The sequence below is a fragment of the Mustelus asterias genome, chromosome 3, assembly GCF_964213995.1.
Source record: "Mustelus asterias chromosome 3, sMusAst1.hap1.1, whole genome shotgun sequence".
Taxonomy (NCBI): domain Eukaryota; kingdom Metazoa; phylum Chordata; class Chondrichthyes; order Carcharhiniformes; family Triakidae; genus Mustelus; species Mustelus asterias.
Window position 1 is genome coordinate 109,295,497 of NC_135803.1, and position 19,716 is coordinate 109,315,212.

The window sequence follows — 19,716 nt, forward strand, 5'->3', positions numbered from 1 at the left end:
TGAACTGGTTCCTCGGGATGGCTGCCTCACTCTTTCTTGTTGCTGCTTCTTCAACACCTCATCTGTGTCTAAACTACTTCCTGGCTCACAGCAATCTGACCACTAATTGTATCAGTTGCAAAGAACACCCTGTTCCCTATTCTTTCATTTTCCTTCCTTTCTCTTAGTTGCTGCCTCTACATGGTTTACAAAATATATCGCGGTTTGATTTTACTTGTGCAAAAAATAATAATTTTAATAGCATCCGACCATTTCATGACAATATCAATCTATGCCACATCATGACTCCACCCACCTCCCCCATGGCACCTCATACCCTCCAAGCTCCTACATCCCATGGTCTTTTAAAGCCCATATGTTAATTTAGCACCAACACATGCCAACCAATGCCCCCAACAGCCACTCTTTGCCCTTATCCTCTTCATGCCAACTCCCCTAGTATCCTTCAACAGATTTTTAGCAGTTTGACAGTTCTGTGACAGTGTGCCGGTCTTCTTTTACAGTTCTTTGACGGTTCCAATTAGTTTATGCACTTTTATTTTACACAATCATGCTTTCTTTTAACAATCCAAATTGTACCCTACTTCTTCCAAGGGGTGCTTTTCCTATTCCAAAGAGTGTTTTATCTATCCCAAATTGTCCCTTATCTGTCCATGAGGGGTACATTGCCTCATTCAAAGCCTTACCCCTGCAAAGGGATACACTGGTTATCCAAACTACTCCACCAAGTTCACACACGCTCCAACCTTGTCCAATATGCACAATTTAAGTTTCACATCCCATGGCCTACCAAAATCCCACTTCAATACAGAAGACTGGTGATCTAAGTAGCCAGCTGCCTCCATAAATTGTGTATGTGTGTACCCTGACCCAAATCCAGTCTACCCCCCCCCCCCCCCCCATAGAAATAGAAAGTGCCGTGTTTGGGGGTGAGACTTCGAATTTCTGGGTTCACCCACGATTACACGACGTAATGAAGATCTGCGCCAGTATTAATAGTTCAGGTTGATCATCTTTCACTCTATCACGGCTTTGTCTTTTGTTCTCTATGACCACTCCCACTCTCATCTCTCTTTTCAGCCTTTAGCTGTGTAAACTTGTTGTATCTCTATTTTTTCCAGTTCCAACGAAAAGTCATTGACCTGAAATATTACCTCTGTTTCCTGCTCCACACTTGCTGCCTGACCTGCTGAGTATTTCCAGCTCCTCTGTATTTGTTACAAATTTTAGTAAAAGTCTGAGTCTCAAAGCAATTGTCAAACACATATGTATTTAAAATTGATCCCACAAAATGTTTGCATTTGAATCAGCGGTACTTGCTTGAATAGGCGGAGGAAACAACAGTCCTGTCGTTATTGTATCACAGATAGATAAAAATATGTTTTCTATGCATGAGGTTTTTCACTCGTAATGTACTGTGACAGAGAAAGAAGCAACCGATCCTGACAGTACATGTATGATAAAAGTGTTTCGGTTTTTCTCTGCATGCTTTGAAATCTCTCCATTTGTGCTGAAATCCAAGCAAGTGAGAAGATGCTTAGTGTGATTGTGTTAGCAGTTTATATGGAAATGACCTTGACTTTGCAATGATACAAGCTCTCAATTGGGGTCTCTATTCACCAGTGCTTGGCCTGAGGAGGCATTTTTATCTGGAAGAAACATTTTGGAATCCTGGTACTAAATACTTGTTACTAATGTGGAGCAGAAAACAGTATGATAAAATGCCTTGGATGTAGTAATAAACCAATATCACATCTTGGAGAACAAAATATGTGGGCACCAAAGTAAAGATTAAGCCTAGTTTGTATCTGTAGGAACCAGGAAGCTCCAAACCAAACAATTAATAGTTAGTTCTGTTCTCAGTTTTTGAATTACATTACAAAATTAACACTATTTTGTATGTGTATTTGTAGTTTTACACAATAGAAGAGTATTGTGTAATGTAAATTGTTCAAATCATACCATTGTTCCCTTTGTGTTCTTTCCCAGTACCCTTTGACAGTTCTGTAAATTCTCATGTGTCTATTTCTGTGCTTTATTTTTCAGGATTCTCCTCCACTTTCTCTATTCCAACTTCTTCCCTTACCCTAGTTGCCAATGATTCTCTGTCTTCTATAGGTATTTCATATTCAGTTGTATAATAACCTACGTTTCAGCAACATGAATTCAAAGTGGCGTATCATAGGAAGCTGAAGTTGTGAAGCTTTTATTCCAGTAGACAACGGATTAGCATATTGAGATTTTTAAAGTTCTCCCTGCTGTGTCTACATCTGTTTCCACAGTTGAAGTTTGCCATCAGGGACACAGTAAAGGAATACTACCTGCAATTATGTTGTGTGCCTTTGCAAACTAGGACATACAAAATACACAGTCGAATGACATATCAATGGACATTCTTTTTACCAAAAGAAAATTACCTGATTCGAAACTAAAAATTTGCCATTTTCAACACTTTTCAAATGTACTTGCTTTGTGTCATTTATCACAAAACTACATGTAGATTGTACCCATCTGACAGGAGATTGTATTCAATGAGCCATCGTGATATTTTCCATCTCTGAAAGTGGCTTTTACACCAGTCAAAACAAACTATTTTATATGCAGAAAAATGTAAAATAATCATTCTGACTCTCAAAAAATGGGGGCTGAAGATGCTTGCACATAAGTACAATTTTGCTCCAGGCAATGCTAGGTTCTAGCAGTCGATTATGTGTAAAAGCTTACTGTAACTGATTCACACTTAGCTAGAAGCCGTGAGTTGGAGATCTATTACAACATCTGGAAGAACCTGAGTTAATTCCTTGTAGCCTGTGACAAATATAAGTACATATAAGAGTATGCAATTGAAACAGAAAATGAACAATTTATCAACATTCTGCTCTTGAGTTTAATATTGAGTCATTTTAAGATGACCTTGAATTGTATTGAAGGCTGAGATACCAGAAAACAATATGCTTGGCCTTTTTGTCATGAGGTGTTGCTTAGACTAAACAACTGCTTAAATTGCATTTCTATCAGTTACCATTCCCTTGTGCTCATGGAATTCTTGCTCTCTGCAGCATCTAACAGCAGTTCTGCAAAGCCCTAAGTGAGAAGCTTGGTAATACTGAATATTATTCCAGTAACAGTGTTGCAATACTGATGGATAAAAACTTTGTATGTTTCTACAATTTTGCCTGTGCAGATTCGGCTTTTTATTCAATTACTATCTCATTATCTTTTCCCAATTTGTCTTAATCTGTATCCTCGGGGCTTAGCTAAATCTTTTCTTAACTGACAAACTAATAAGATTGAAGTGACAGTGTTTCCTCTTGCAGAGCCTACTGTATTCTGCTGCCTTACTGCAGATTGGAACATGATAGAATTAGCTGCTCTGCCACTTCAACATTCCCAAAGAAAATATTTGAATTGGATCTTGTATCAATTAGCTATTTACTAACATTCATTCCTTATCAGTCTCTCTGTAAGACAAAATTAAAAATTAATTTGCAAAAATGAAACATTTATCATTTTCAACTCATCTTGATTTCTTGTTCCACCCTGCAGTATGATGGGGTTTGAAATTAATAAACATGCCATTACAAGCATGCACTTACTGCTGATTGTGCAAACCAGAATTTAATCAGTCACCAACAGTCAGCCCGGCATTTGTTTAACTGGATCTTTAATTACAAACCCTGCAATGTGCATGCCGTTGGGAAAGTTGTAATCTAACCCTCCTTTTTCCTTACCTATATCTGCAAATAATGATGCTGCATTAATGCGATATTGCTTGTCTTGTTACTTATTCAGTAGTTCCAGTCTTGCTGAACATCAGTTCTTCTGTAAGTGCAACATATGCAAACATCAGCTGGATTCCAGGAATGGGACATGCAGCTTCTGAATTTTATGTTGCATACATGAATAACCGTAAGCTGTTCTCGCTCTCTAATTCTTGCAGAAATTGTAATGAAATCCCCAATGGGCCTGTTAACGTACCTATTCCACTAGCCCCACTAACTATGATTAATGAAGCAGATCAATGCAGTTTATTTCTTTATAACTCACTCTCAAATTAGCACCAGCCATAGGCAACTTTTGTTATAAACACCAAATTATATTGTCATTGTATAATTTGTATTGTTATGTAGTTTCCAATTATCTATTTCCATTGACATTTTAAGAAATAAAAAAATCTAGTGATGAATGTGACCCTAATTGTGCTTGAGTTGTTTTGGGATTCAAATCTGAACCAATGTGTTGGAGTTAATTTTCTTAATGCAATTTTCATAGGTAAAGGTAAATGGAAGATTTCAGACGCAGTAAATGTTTCACAAAATTTCCACATCTTAGAAGGGCTAGAACCTGGATCTGAATATACAATCCGTCTTATGGCTAAGAACTGGTTTGATAACACTAGCATTTTTGAAGATGTTATAGAAACAAGGGGAAAAGGTGAGGCGTGGTCCCATTTAAAATCTAGTGAACATAGTTTGCTTACATTAAAAGTCAAAATACTGAAAAAAAAAACAAAACAGTGGCGGAGCGAGTGGGAGGGGGTGGGTCATCACTCCCACACCTTGCCTGTTTAACCACCAAATTATCCTGAGATCAATCACCATTCCTTTGGAGCACACTCTCCAATTCACTCAGAGGCACTTCTGTCTCTGCTTTTAGCCTTCAGGTTCGGCCACCAAGTCAGTGCAGTTCCTGACCCAGCCTTTATACTAGGTTTGGGAAAGTTTCCCAGTTACCTACTTGGATTCTTATCCTCCAATTTGGCCAGATTTCAAGTTCAACAAACCAGCCTACTCACCTCCTCCACCTCCCCAACCCCTCATCTTCCCCCCACCACCTACCATGGTGGCCAAACCATGCTCCGCCACTGAAATAAACATTATTTGTTCAGAAGTATTGTTGATATGGAAAGGTATTTTCCTAAGATTATAAGAATAAAAACATGTTTCAGTATAAGTCCCAGAAAAACATACCCGGATATTATAATCTATAGGAATTATTATATTGAGACAATGTGCACATAATGTTCAGTTCCTTGGGATTCTTTACACAGTAGTGATTAGTTGTTATCTTGACGGTTCAACTTATTTTTTCTTAATTCATCAGTATTGTTTGTGCATGGGCTACTGATGCTTTTGCTATTGCTTAACTGGCTCTTGTTACCATGCTTTATAATTTACTCATGACTGGTATATCAAGCCAAAATCATACATGATGAGATAACAGTGAATGAATCAATCTAATCAGTATCCATGCACACACTGGTAATTTCAGGTTCTTTTTGAATTTCAAAGCTATTCTCAATTCCCTGAATAATTTTATGTATTTGTTCAGCAGATGTCAAAAACAATTTGCTTAAATTTTAATCTAATAGAGAAGAAATGGTTATTACCCACAGTGTTACTCATAATTGTGTTTTCAGGATATAACTATGACAGATTCCTTTGTTCAGTTCATCTGTGGCTTCATAGATAGCTGAAATGGAGTTTATGAGGCAGGGTCACATCCAAGAGTTGATTGGCATAAAACCACTGTTACAAAAACAGTATCCTGAGAATTTCATGAAATAGTACAGGAGACAATAGTTAAGACCAACATAAAACATTTCACAATCTCTGAGGTATTTTTCTATAACATAGACAGGTATGTGCTTTTTATAGGAAATCCAAAATTGTACAAGGCATTTTTTAGTTTTGGCACCTTTTAACTTGGTCATTTCATGCATCCATTGTGCCAAGTGACATCAATGAGAAGTGTTCTTTCAGACAAACCCTAGTTCAATGGTATAACGTCACACAACTAAAGCAAATAAGGTTTTTTTTCTTGCAGCTCTTTACCAGGTGAGATGTGTCTTGCATTTGTTGGAAAATAAATAATCAATTTCTAACAAACAAGTTTAAATATCTAAAATGCTAGTAATTATTGATATTTAGATAATGTGCATGAGTAAAAGTGATGTATGATGTATTAATTGTATAACGTTGTCACAATTTGCTTTATACTGTATCTTTCTGATGGTGAAAATGATGACTTAATTTTACTAACTGCTGCTCTTCTTAATTATTAATTATGTGGCCTACAACAGCTTATGCAGGAATTCATGGAGGAATATCTACGCAAGGATGGTTTATTGGCCTGATGTGTGCTGTTGCTCTCCTTACCTTGATTTTACTAATTGCTTGCTTCATAAAGAGAAACAAAGGAGGAAAATACTCTGGTAAATACTTCTGTTTCATTTATTGAGTGTATGAGAAAGTATATGACAACTGAATATAAATGCATATTGAAATAAATAATGTTAGTTCTGATTGAATGAATGTAAGCACAATAGGAAAGAAAATCATTTGTTCCTGATGGTTAGACTTGCATTTAAAGTGTATGTCAATGCAAAAATCCTGTATCAATGTTTCCAATATAAATTGCTATACCCTCATTTAGAGTGGAAACTGCAAATTTGTCTGTGTGACAGAGATATTCCTCTATAACAACTAACTCTGTATCTTTGTATCTGAAATTGCCAGAAATCTTTCAAAGGATTTCATAAATATAAAGACGGTATGAATGCAAATTATTCCATTACCCTCACCCTCTTATCTCTTTTCACCTGAAGAAAACACTTAATCTAGATCCCAATGTAAAATATCAGAGGAGTTAGGCTAGTATTGCTAAAAAGTCATGTGCATGCATTTCACTTCCTGCCCTATTTTCCTCTGTCTTGATTTATGGGTAAACTTTTATACAAATCGTTTTTCCATTCTTTCATGGGTTATGAGTGTCACTGGCAACATTTGTTGTCCATCCCTAACTGGTGGAGGTCAGCGAACACTTAACATTCAGATTGTCGATGTTAATGTTTAGAATTGAAATACTGCATGTAAAAAGTTGTCTTTCATGCTTTAGACTCTATAGGTGTTATGGGTGAGTTTCTGAAGTGTCTTTCCAAACTCAGTCAACACTATGTGTTCAGGAAAATCTATGATGATCAAGTAATCATGGGCAGAATCACTTTCCCAATTCTCTTTGAAAATATAATCCAAATGCAGAAATCATAAATTAAATTACTTAACTTGGTTTTGCAACCATCCAGAATATGAGCAAAACGAGTTTACTAACAGGTTATTTCAAGTTCAATTTCAGACCCACCTTTTATTCAATATACTGTATAATCAGCATGGTATTTAATGGGAAAAACCATCTATCTGATTTTTTCCATAGGATAAATAACAATAAATATAAGTATTAGTTATATTTTTGGGTGCTTATTAACAGAACATAACAGCAGGAAATGTTATTGCTTTATGTTGATCATGGTTCAATGATGAACAAGTTTGGCAGCATCTTCTAAATCCATGGCTGCTATTATCTAAAAGGACAAGGGCAGCTGCTGAATAAGAACACCACCTGGAAGATCCCATCCAAGCCACTCACCACTCTGATCGGGAAATACATCATTATTCTTTCACTGTGTCAAAGTTCTGGAACTCACTCCTTTACAGCACTGTGGGTACCTGCACCGCAAGGACTGCAGCGATTCAGAAAAGCAGCTCACCATCACCTTTGCAAGGACAATTAGGGATGGGTAACAAATGCTGGCCAAACCAGCGATGCCCAGATTCCACGTATGAATAAAAAAAGTTCATTAACTTGCATTCTTAATTCAGCTTAAAAATAACAAAGGCCTCAAATACTCTTAACTCTGGAAAATGTGAATTGTTATCTCAATAGACAAAGTAATAAACCTTTTCTTTCTATAGAAGCTGCTGAATCCGGCTTGCTGTTAAATCTTAATTGAAAATACTTTTGTTAGAAATGTACTGAAAATACATTTTTCCGGCTTCTCCCCTTGTGTTCCACAGTCAAGTCTAATTTCTTATTACCAGCCAACTTATTTATATTCCGTGCATCAAAACAACTCTCAGCCCAATATCCTGATGTGGATTCCTTATTCATCTTGTCTCAAATGCACAGTTTTCTGAAACCAGTCCAACTCTCATCTGCTCCAGTTTGCTAATTAGATTCCTTTCATTATCGAGACCAAAGACACATTTGACACTTTTCCAAACCCAAATAATAAATGTAGATTGGGAAAGAGATTGGTATCAATATTATGAATTAGCACAGAACCTAAAATCTCTGAACTGGTTCAAACTGGCTAAAATAAGTGTGCACATATATATATGCAGTAAACAATAGGAGTTGGTGTGCATCAGAGTTTAGTATCCAAATAAAGGAATAGTCAAATAGTTAGGGAATGCTGCCAGTATAGCCAGAGTTCTTATCCTTATGATATGCTATTCTGAATCCTCATCTCCAATCCATTATATCGATAAATCTAGAATAGCTTTTCTTCTGAAAATTGATTACTCTTTCTGGTTAAAAGTATTCAGCTTTCCAGGCCAGTGGCTCATTTGCTGTGACCTTTAAACTCTGATTCTTCAGATGATGAATCCAAGTATCTCGGAGTACATTAGTTGTAAAGTTTCAATTTAAATTAAAACTGAAGAGTAATGGGATCTTCAGTGTCTGGGATTAAAATACCGGCATGTGACCCAATTGTATAGTATTTGAAATAATAACAAAAATAATTCTACTTAGCAATTTAAAAGGTTTTTTTTAATTGATATTTTCACTTCGCTTTCACTTAACTACTTACTCCAATTCAGGGACGTGGGGAATCAGAGCCTGTCCCTGTAGACATTGGGCGTTAGGCAGGATACACCTGGGACAGGATGCCAGTCCATTGCAGGGCACACACTCACACTAAGGGGCAATTTACCACGGCTGGTCCACCTAACTCACACATTTTTGGACTGTTGGAGGAAACCGGAGCACCCGGTGAAAACCCATACGGACACAGTAAGAACATTCAAACTCCACACAGACAGACGCCCGAGGCCAGAATCAAACTCGGGTCCCGGGAGCTGTGAGGCAGCAACGCTAACCACTGCACCACCATCCAACCCAAAATTGATAACTAGTAAAATGTAGAGTGAAAAATATTGAGTAGAGTAGGCTCGACCAGGTGAAGATAGTAGATTCCCTTCCTGTACTGAATGTTTTAATTTATAATATCCCTATATTAGATTTAGCTCATCACCAATGTTCCCACCAAGCTGCATGAGTTCACAGTCAAGAAGCTGCTTACAAGGTACTGTGCAGGGCTTACGCTGTGATAAAGAAAGTGCTGTTACAATCCCTACAGATACTGGTAACTTTTTAAAGATGATTTCAATTCCCAGTGACTGACTCGAAGGATCACACAAGATTTCACATGTTTGAGACTTTCACTGTAACAGACTAAAATGAACATTGACTAAACATTACAGTAGTACAGTAGATTGCAGAAAAAATATCCCCCTTTTCTTCCTAACATGACAGAGACCCACCAGTATGATGGTTTGAACCATGCCTCCAGACTTTTTTTTTCCCCAAAGTTTTTAAAATATGGCAAGAAAAGCTAGCAGTGCAGCCAGTAAATTGCACATCGGTTTTCCCACCTGAGCCAATACTTTGGAATAAAAAGGAAAATTCCGTGGAGCAAGTCTGCACACAACATTTTCTTCTTTCTTTCTGTTCTGGTGTGAAAGCCAGCACCTCACTTTCAGTAGGACTTGAGGCCTCCATGGCAGGCAGAACTCGTAGGCAATGACATGCACCACCCCGCTATTTTATTTTATCCTGAATTAAAAGAAACAGTTTAAAACATAACCATCTTACAATGTCTAGCAGACACAATAATGTGCATTTGGAGACACTGGGGCAAACCCCAGATGTCAATGAGCTAAGATCACCCTTCATCACATCCTTGACTATCAGCAAAGAAGATTTTCATCGAACCTTAATACCTATATCTTTTGACTCTGCTATGCACTGAAAGGGGCCCAACCAAAGCTTTGGTAATGTCATTTCTTTTTTTAATGAAATAAGCACATTAGGATATGGATTACATCTGGTATTCTGTCCATTATGTACCTGATGGAAAGTGAACCTATTTTTGGTTTGCTACGTTGTCTTGTTGGATTACATGCAATCCATCTTTCATAAAGACGGAAAAATGCAAGTGGTGGTGAATATGATATTACAGTAGCTGATATGAACAGCAAGTTTTTTATTTCACAAACCATGGGTCACAGTGTAATCTAACTAGATATTGGACAGTATGTTGTACACTTCAGGCCGAAATTCCGTCTGGGTTCAGAGATGCGAATGGCCAAATGCTTTTTTCCTTCTGGTTTTCTTCCACCTTCCTGACACTCTGCCATTTTTCTCTGACCTTATGGATGCCTGGGGGAGTGGATGGGAGCATGGGGAGGGGGGAGCACTTGATCAAAGACACTCGGAGAAGTAGAGGGACTGAGCATCAGGAAGGGAGATCCAGTGCTGACCCTTTGCCCTCTCCCCGCGACCTCCACCCTGTGGAACGCTGCTCCTTCCCTACTTCCCTCCTCTCTCCTGCCCCTCTCCGAACATTACTCACCAGTAGCCTGGATTTCTCTGCAATCCTGTTGCCTTACATCAAGCAGCACTCATGGTCTTCCCAGTGGTGTTACTGAGCACAAGAGCTGCCAGTCTGTGATTGGCTGGCAGTTCTATACAGGCGGGACTTCTAACCCCCAGAGTCTTGATTCCTGGGGGAGGCCAGTCATTGACCTCACTATTCCCTATTTGGCTTGTGGTATGGCAGGCCTTCCTGAAAATAGATAATGTGGGCATCTTGCCAGCATCCCGAATCCCTCAACAAGATTGCATCCCCCAGTGTGCAAAACATGTACCTGCCTCCACTGAGGTTAGCTTCCCCATTTTAAATGGGGACGAGAATCAGATTTCCTCCCCTACATCACTTTCATCTGATGGTGCAGGGTTTCCAAAGCCTATTAAAACCACACTTTCAAATGTCACTATTGAGTATGTATTGTAATGTTTGTGTATTTCTGATGCAATAATTCATCATAGGGCTGTGCCCTTTAAAGGTACGTTGAGCCTGACCATTGACCAGCCTGTGTATATTTATTTGCTGGTATTACAGTGCTTTTTCAACAGAAAAAAAACACCATCCTGCAATAAAAAATGCTTTACGGTGTCCTGTCGGCCTGTACTGTCATTTTTTTACTGTGATTTAAATGGCACTGTCTGATTTTTTAAAATGGTTTTGATATTTAAAAACAAATCTTTTCCCTTACATTGATTGACAAACACTCTGCTTTGAAATTGAAATGAACTCCTGCTGCTCTTTCTTTTCCAGAGAGTTGTCTATTGTTTAGACAGCTGGGGTTATTATCAATGCTTGACTGAGTTTCAAGTGCTCATGGAATACAGCACAATGGGTGTCTCATTCATCTGAGAATGAATGACAGTTTCAAGAAGTTGTAATAACAGATAAACGGTTCCTGGTTTCTTGACACAAGTTAGAACGACCACAAGTGTTGCAAGTTTTTTTGCAATTGGTGGAATGCATCTTTTCATCCGAATGATTTGGAGACTTTTGACATGGAGACTTTTGTTTAGGTGGTGAGAAGATTATTTTCCTCCCAAGTAACGTGAAATATTTTCCATAGGAATTGCATGGAACCTGAGGACAGTATATAATGCATACTGAATTGAGTGGTAATGGGGCATCATGGTGGTGAGAAGTGGCATGGGTGATCTGAAGGGGTCACGGAGGATACTTAGGAAGCTTAGAGAAGGCATGGGTGATCTGATGGGGCATGGGCTAGCACAGGGGTTGGGCAGGGTGTAATGGAGATGAGAGTGAAGATTTGGAGACCATTAAACACTGTCAGAAGCTGGGATACTGTGTTGGAGATCCAAGGTGGGCTTTCCTACCAGCCTGCCTCCATGCCCATGCTCCTTACACACTTCAGTGTGGCTCACAATGTGGCTGCAAAAGTGCATAAGTCGGATTTTCTCAAGCTCAGAGGAAGGTTGGGCCACAGAGTTTATGGGACATGAAGTCCACTGACATGCGTACCAATTGCATTCAACCCAAAATAGTATTTTATGCAAAACTAAAAATGATTTGAAACTCTTATTTCTTTAGCCTAGGTGCTACTTGGCTCTGAATGAAATCTTGTATCTGATCTCGCTAATGCTCCACTGGTAAACCCAGTCCTGAAAAATAACTTCAATGTAACACATGAAAAACCTCTTTGAGTCATCCAAAACTATTCATTGTAATTTATCTATAATTTTACACATATATGATAGGCCTGATAGACATTTTGGCTTGTTGTAATTTAGGCAAATTTCTGCCAAATCTTGCGCAGATACAAAAGAGAGGATATATATTTTGTGTTAGTCTTTGATGTGATGTACCATTTCATTCAGAAGCATTTACAAAAAAGTCCACCTAATTTTAATTAAAAATTCTATACAGTTGTCATTCAACTGCAAATGTAATAAAGGGATATCCATATTAAGCTATGGGCACCTTTCTTTACCTTCTTTATTACTGTGCTAAATATCTTGAGAGTTGTCTATCAAAGGCAACTTGGCAACAGGCATTCTGTGAAGTAATTCTTTCCTGTCACAGCACCAAGCAAAATACATTTAAAATATGTTTAAGTCACTGATGAGGAATTCTGCTTTTTGACTGTCTCCAAGCAGTTGTATGAAAACATGAAATATAGGATTGCTGAATGACAGAAACATTTTTTAAAGTTGTGTAGTCATCAATAACATTTAGGGGTAAGTGGCGTAGGGGAAGTGGTGATTCAACTATTTACCTTTGCCCTTTGAAGTATGATGCAAAAAGGGTGAATAGCAGTTCTTTTTTTTTAGATTTTCTTCAGTACATTATCTCTGATGAACTCAGGGGCTAAGGTCTAGGACCAAGAAGCAGTGGCTAAGTTTAATGCCTAATACCATTGTGTTATTCATTTTCCGGTGCAGTTAAAGATAAAGAGGATGCTCGTGCAGATCCAGAGGCCCAACCAATGAAAGAAGAAACATTTGGAGAATATGGGTAAGCATTTTTAAATTTATGAAACTGATTGGAACAAATTAGCGGCACAGTAGTTAGCAATGCTGCCTCACAGCACTAGAGACCCAGGTTCGATTCCCGGCTTGGGTCACTGTCTGTGTGGAGTTTGCACGTTCTCCCCGTGTCTGCGTGGGTTTCCTCCAGGTGCTCCGGTTTCCTCCTATAGTCCAAAGATATGTGGGTTAGATGGATTGGCCATCCTAACTTGCCCCTTAGTATCAGGGGCACTAGCTAGGGTAAATACATGGGGTTATGGGGATAGGGCCTGGGTGGGATTGTGGTTGGTGCAGACTCGATGGGCCGAATGGCCTCCTCCTGCAGTGTGGGATTCTATGACTCGATGACATTAATTCTTCTCCACACGTATAAGATAAAGATAAAATACTGCGATGCTGGGATCTGAAACAAAAACAGAAAATGGAGAAGCATTGCAGGTCTGATGGCATCTGTGGAGAGAGAATAAGCCAACTTTTCAAGTCTGGATGACCCTTCAATGAAGGGTCACTGTCTGTGTGGAGTTTGCACATTCTCCCTGTGTCAGGGTGGGTTTCCTCCTGTTTTTGTTTCTTCTCCACTCTTTCGTCTTCAGTAATACTCTATTTTGTTAATTTAAGTTCAGCCTTGCAGGCATTGTTGCAATTTAATAAATAATTTAACATTATTTACTAAATTCATATTTTTAATTTTATTTGTATTGTTTCTAAATCGAACTGCATGCCAAGATTTTAGAAAGAAAGTTTTATTTATTCGGAATACACTTAAACGGTTATACTTGTAATTTCTATTTTAGTGACCTTGTAAATTACTAATCTTGAGCATGTAGCTGAATAGGTTAGAACATTTAACATTCCTTTAGCGTTTTACTTTGGGAACAATAACCTCTTGCACCCGATTGAAATAATAAATTACAACATGAGGCATGTCCATGCTGACTCTCTGCAAGAGCAACCTTGCTGGTCCTGTTTCCTCACCCTTTCCTTGTAGCCCTGGAAATGTTTTTCCTTTGCATTATTATCCAATTCTCTTTTGAAAGCCATGATTGAATCTGCCAGCATCACCCTCTCAGGCAGTGCATTCCAGATCCTAACAATTTGCTGCATCAAAAGATTTTTCCTCATGTCACCCATGGGTTGTTTTGCTCTTCCCCTTAAAACAGTGTCCTCTGGTTATCAACCTTTCAACTGACGGAAACAGTTTATCCCTGTCTAGACTCCTCATGATTTTGAACACTTCGATCAAATCTCCCCTCAACTTTCTCATTACCTTAGAGAAAAGCCCCAGATTCTCAACTCTATCCATGTAACTGATGTCCCTCATCTCTGAATCCTTCTTTTAAATCTTTACTGAACCCTCCTAAAAGGCTTCCCATTCTTCCTAAAGTGCGGTGTGCAGAATTAGACTCAATACATCACTGAAAGGCAAACCAGTTCTTTATAAAGATTCCCCATAACTTTCTTTCATTTGCATTCCATGCCTCTATTTATATTACCCAGGATTCCTGTGTGTCTCATTAACTACATTGTCAATCTGCCTTGCCACCTTCAAAGATACACCCAACAGGTCCCTCTGCTCCTACTTCTTTTTAGAATGGCAATCTTTCTTTTATATTGCCTCTCCTGTCACAATGGATCAATTTAAACTTTTCTGCGTTAAACATATTTGCCATTCATCTACCCATTCCACCATCTGGCATATATTCTCATGAAGTCTATCACTATCATCGTTCACAAGACATGCAAATTTGTGTCATTTGCAAATTTTGCAATTGCGCTCTGCAATTCCAAGTCTTAGGGCACTAAGGAATAGCAGTGGTCCAGATGTCGACCCCTGGGGATCCCAGTTTGTAACTCACTCCTGTCCGATAAAGAACCATTCATCACAGTTCCCTGTAACTCTGCCAACATCATACTGGCATTGCTCCTTTCATTCCGTGAATGAAGTAATATGGTGAATGGCCAAAATTCTACAATCAGTGGTGAAGGAATGGCACATACTGATGTTTGTCTTTGGCATATCTTCAACATTAATTAGCTTGTGAAGGAATTAGACACCATTCTTGTAAAATTAATTTTTCAAACCCAGATTGTTTGTTTGGCAGTAATTATCATGTTAAGAACTCACTTACCACTAAATGCTGCAGCCATAACTTTGTCTGCTATTTTTAGTGGGGAGCTACTGGTCAAGAACCCCAAGTTTGCACCATTGTTTTGATTTTGCTGTCAAATCTCTCAGTGAGGACTGCAATATTGCAGCTTGTGGAGGAGTGGGATATCTCTGACAGCAACATTCTGGATGTGTGTGGTTAACAACGCATGTCCAGGTGCCAGAACCTGCTATACAATTTATCCTATTATAACACTGAGCACTGTTAACTTTCACCATTTTTCTTATTTTGAAATCCAGCTCAGTGAGCTTTTACTAAGCTGAAATTGAACAAACTTTTTTTCCCGGTAAAACCTTACTTTAAAAACTATAACTCAGTGACATCTTTTAAAATTCTTCCATGGGGTCTAAGTGTCACTGGCAAAGCCAGCATTTATTGCCCATCCCTAATTGCCCTTGAGAAGGTGGTGGTGAGCCACCTTCTTGAACTGCTGCAGTCCATGTGGTGTAGGAACTTTTAGGGAGGGTGTTCCAGGATTTTGACCCAGTGATAGTGAAGGAACAGTGTTATATTTCCCAGTCGGAATGATGTGCGGCTTGGAAGGGAATTTGCAAGTGGTGAGGTTCCCATGAGTCTACTGCCCTTGTCCTTTTAGGTGATAGAGAGATCATGGTTTGGAAGATGTTGGAGGGAATTTTCCCAAAAAGTAGGGAAGTCTCAGGTTCTGACTGAAAACTGCTATGTTTCTCCCAGGAGAAATAGCCAGATTTTCTCTCCAGATCTTCGAACATGTTGTCAAAAGAAAGCAGGGGAGCATGTTATGTGCCGTCATTCTTGAGGGGTGAAGCCTAAAGATGCAGGCAAATGCGACTCCGCAGTTATCAGGACACCCTGTTTAAAGGATGCTCTGACCTTAAGAGACAGACCCTCCTCCCTCCCCTGACGATCATCATTAACATTCATCATCATCATCAATCTCCCCACCCCCCCCATTCATCATTGCTGGCAATGCCCCCAACCATTCTTCATCAATGCAACGGTGGTCATTGCAGCCTTGACACTCCCGCCCCCTGGAAAATGTCCCAGGGGTGGAATGAATCCAGGGACCAGCACACAGGTCCTACGGTGCTATTTCTAGCACCTACTCACCTCCATGCCTCACTCTTACAGAGGCTGAATACCCAACCCATGGTTTTGGCAATTTGTTTCCAGGTTCCATGATAATCAGTCATTGAATTGTCCATCTGCTTTGGAAACCATTATATATGTTTTTTTCTTTATTTTGTACTTGACCCGTGGATTATTAATGCTAAAAGTCTATTTATTTGAGTAGAACCTGAGCGGGTGAATGTTATTTTGAAGAAAACTTCAGTATTTTCTGCCAAATAGGTTTCACACCTGCTCTTCGTATATTCATAAGATGGTCCCAAATTCATCTTGGTGCAAAGCTCCTTGAATTGCTGTTTCAATTTGAATTCAACTCATTGCTATTTCTTAACACTGCGACAGCATAATATTACTGACTCTTAGTTCTATCCCATAAGCTGTAAGAATAAATGAGCAAGACATTTTTAATTTTCTTTTGGATAATTAATTTGAACATAATCATCAGGATTTATGCATACATTTTTAATCATAAAATTAGCTGGTGAGCAGTTCAGATTACCTGTACCATATTTTAATAATTTTGATAATCAGCAAATTTTGATGGAAAGTGGGACAGCAGGATCGTTAAACAGAAAGGTCGATGAAATGTTTTGCTGCCCCCTGTAATTTCCATTGTAGGAATGAGTATGATATTGATTAATTGTGAATGATTTCCCAGCCCCGTTAGCCACTAATTATGGCCCTAACTCTGGCAAGAGGCCAAAAACAAGATTAGCGCTGGCAAAACTCGGAATGTGTATATCCCAGGTCCTTCCTGCATCTGAATGCATTTCAATCTCATTAATAAGATTGAAGTCAGATGTTCCGGCCTCATGGAATCTTGCTGCCCACCAGCAGGATGTCACGCGGGCATCAATTACTAATGGTGTATAAAAACATGAACCAACTACCATGGACTCTGAGAGGGAGGAAGGACACCTGCTCTCCATTTAGAGCCAAGGTGCACAAGGGGAAAGTAACTGTTGGTCAGATGCCGAGGGGGATGGTCCTTCAAGGGGTCTTGGGGGGGTGTCAGGCTGGGAGTGAAGGGGCCAGGTCAAGGGATCTCCCTCATAGTGGGGGTTGCAGTGGGTCTGTGTAGCATTGAGGCATGCTGTCTTTCAGGTTTAAAAGCAGTGCATAGCACATCTGCATGCTGTCTATCCTAGAATCTTCTCACAGGAAAGTGCAATTTTGCAACTTAGCCCTTGGAGAAGCATTTCTCACCCCATGAAGTTCGAATAGGCTATGAGGTTTCACTGAAGCAGTCTGTTTGCATTGATACTATTGCAGTTGTTTGTTTATAGTGGATTTCACCCCATTACCTTTTAGGAGCTTTGTAGTTAATCAGCTGGTGTCTGCCTGCATTGATCCTATTGAGATTGTTTGTTTATACAGCATCCCCCATTTTTATGCCCCATTAACTCTCAAGAAGTTCTGCAGTTGCACACCTACAATCTGGCTGAACTCAGTTTTTTTAATGGCTTTTTTTTTTGAAGCTGAATAATATCAGAACATTGAGGCTTGTCGAATAGAATTTACTTCATCCAGGCAGCTGGCTGCATTCAGAGATTAGAGTGCTAAGGTTCTTGAATGATGACCTTTTGACAGCAATGGTTGAATGTTCAGGTTGTACACCAGAGAATTGAGCAGAAGCTCTCAGATTTTGCTGCCAATGGTCTGGGGGTCTGGTGGAATGGAGCTCATGATTTGGGGGAAGTATTAAGACTGAAGGTTGCCAGCTTAAGGGGCTGGCTGTATGTCACCGCGAGAGAGAAGGGGTGAATACTTGCATTGGGAGGGGAAAGGAGGGGATAACTGCATAGGATGGAGGGGGGGATGCCTCAATTGAGGAAAAAAGGATGAGTGGAGATAACTGTGTTATCTTTGATTTCTCATGAGCTAATCACAGGAGACTCAGAACAGATTATGATAATTTACTTTTGAGCACATGTAGGGAGAGCGCCACATCAGAGAGGTCTCTGGAGAAGACTCTGGAGTTTACATAAAAGCTGCATATGTTTATACCATGTTTTGCACATACATAAACATTGGGTGAAATCTTACCAAAAAATGGCAGCGTTGTTTCCAATGATTTTCTCTACAGATCTTACGATATCCTGCCAAAAAAAGAAATCATGGGGGCATGTTTCACACTATCGTACAGGGTGGTGGGGCCTCAACACACCAGCAAAACCAGACTGCACAGAGATCGAGGTGCCATCTTTAACAGGCGCTTCGATCAGAACCTGTGTAAACCTCCCCCCGCGCCAATCACAGTGGTCTCAAGGGCCACCTTCCCAACCCCTGATCGGAGTCGGCACTTTTGTCCCCTATCATGAGCCCCTTCTCCCTGACCCCAATCGTTGGCCCCTTTCTATAAAATTCTATAAATTCGCACCCCCTCCGATCATTTGTCCCTTCTCCCCATGTCATCAAACCTTCTCCCACCCATTCATTGGCAGCATCTTCCCGCCTTCCCCACCCACCCCAAAGTCTGAGCCGGACCCACCTCGACCACCCCTTCACCTCAGTGGCCGTCGGTGGCATCCCCAGATACTCCGATCACTCCTGGTGACCCACCACATCTGATAAATATATGCCCCCCTGAACTCCATGAGGCTCCCACTGGGACCTGCCCCTTGGCAGAGTTTGGCACTGCCAGATTGGCATGGTGTCAATCTGGTAGTGCCAACCGGTGCCAGGGAGCATTGCTAGGCCACAGCCTTTCTATGTCCCTCTTCCCCAGAGGCTTTACTACCATTGCAACCCCAGGAGACCATCACGATAGGTTGATGTCAAGGTGAACCTGTTGTAAATGGCACTGGTGTGTCACCATGCCAGCGCTCGCTGAACATCCAGTGAAGGGGTGGGGGGGAAGTCCCAGAAAGAGTGCTTGCTAATGACATGCTAATATATTAAAATGAGTTTTCTGTGGTCCCGTGGCATGGGGCCGGTAAGATTGGAACTCAGAAACATGCCGGTGTGAAACGTGTTCTCCAGATTTTCAGCATGTGCCACCACTCCCGCAGATGGAGAGTGTAGGCTCAAAATCACCCCCAATGTTTAAATTTCGATCGAACAAAACATACAGGTTTTAACAAAACTGGCGCATCTTGTACTCATCACATTTAACCTTATCCCCATTGCTGAGGCTCCTAACTTGTGCCTATCATGCATCTCTAGCACTGTTTCGCTGTCTGATTCCATAACTTGTTGTTGCTAAGAAGATCGGCTTGCACAGCCCTTACAAGCTGTACAAAGGTTCTGACATTTGTAACAGAGAGGAAGCTGTTTTTTAACAAATAATCTGTTACCATTTTTCTATTATTTTCTTATTAAATCTTAAACCTCACTACACGGTCATATTAAAACCTCAACCGTTGTCATTTTTATTCCCTCACCCACAACAACTACATTGTGGGGTGGGGGGAGCACTGAAGGCCCGAAGCTGGTGATAATGGGGGAGGGAGATCTTTAACTTCAATGT

The 19,716-nt window shown here is 39.9% G+C and overlaps 1 protein-coding gene across 3 annotated transcripts in view; it reads left to right on the forward strand.

Moving 5' to 3' along the window:
* Positions 1–19,716, forward strand: part of LOC144491523 (neural cell adhesion molecule L1-like protein) — a 554,136-nt gene that overhangs the window by 507,809 nt on the left and 26,611 nt on the right. For 2 of the 3 annotated variants that reach the window (XM_078209436.1, XM_078209438.1), the window contains 3 exons: positions 4,273–4,434; positions 6,083–6,214; positions 12,886–12,958. In XM_078209436.1, the coding sequence (XP_078065562.1) occupies positions 4,273–4,434; positions 6,083–6,214; positions 12,886–12,958 (367 nt within the window). The remainder of the gene's footprint in view (positions 1–4,272; positions 4,435–6,082; positions 6,215–12,885; positions 12,959–19,716) is intronic. The other variant, XM_078209437.1, reaches the window with a different exon arrangement.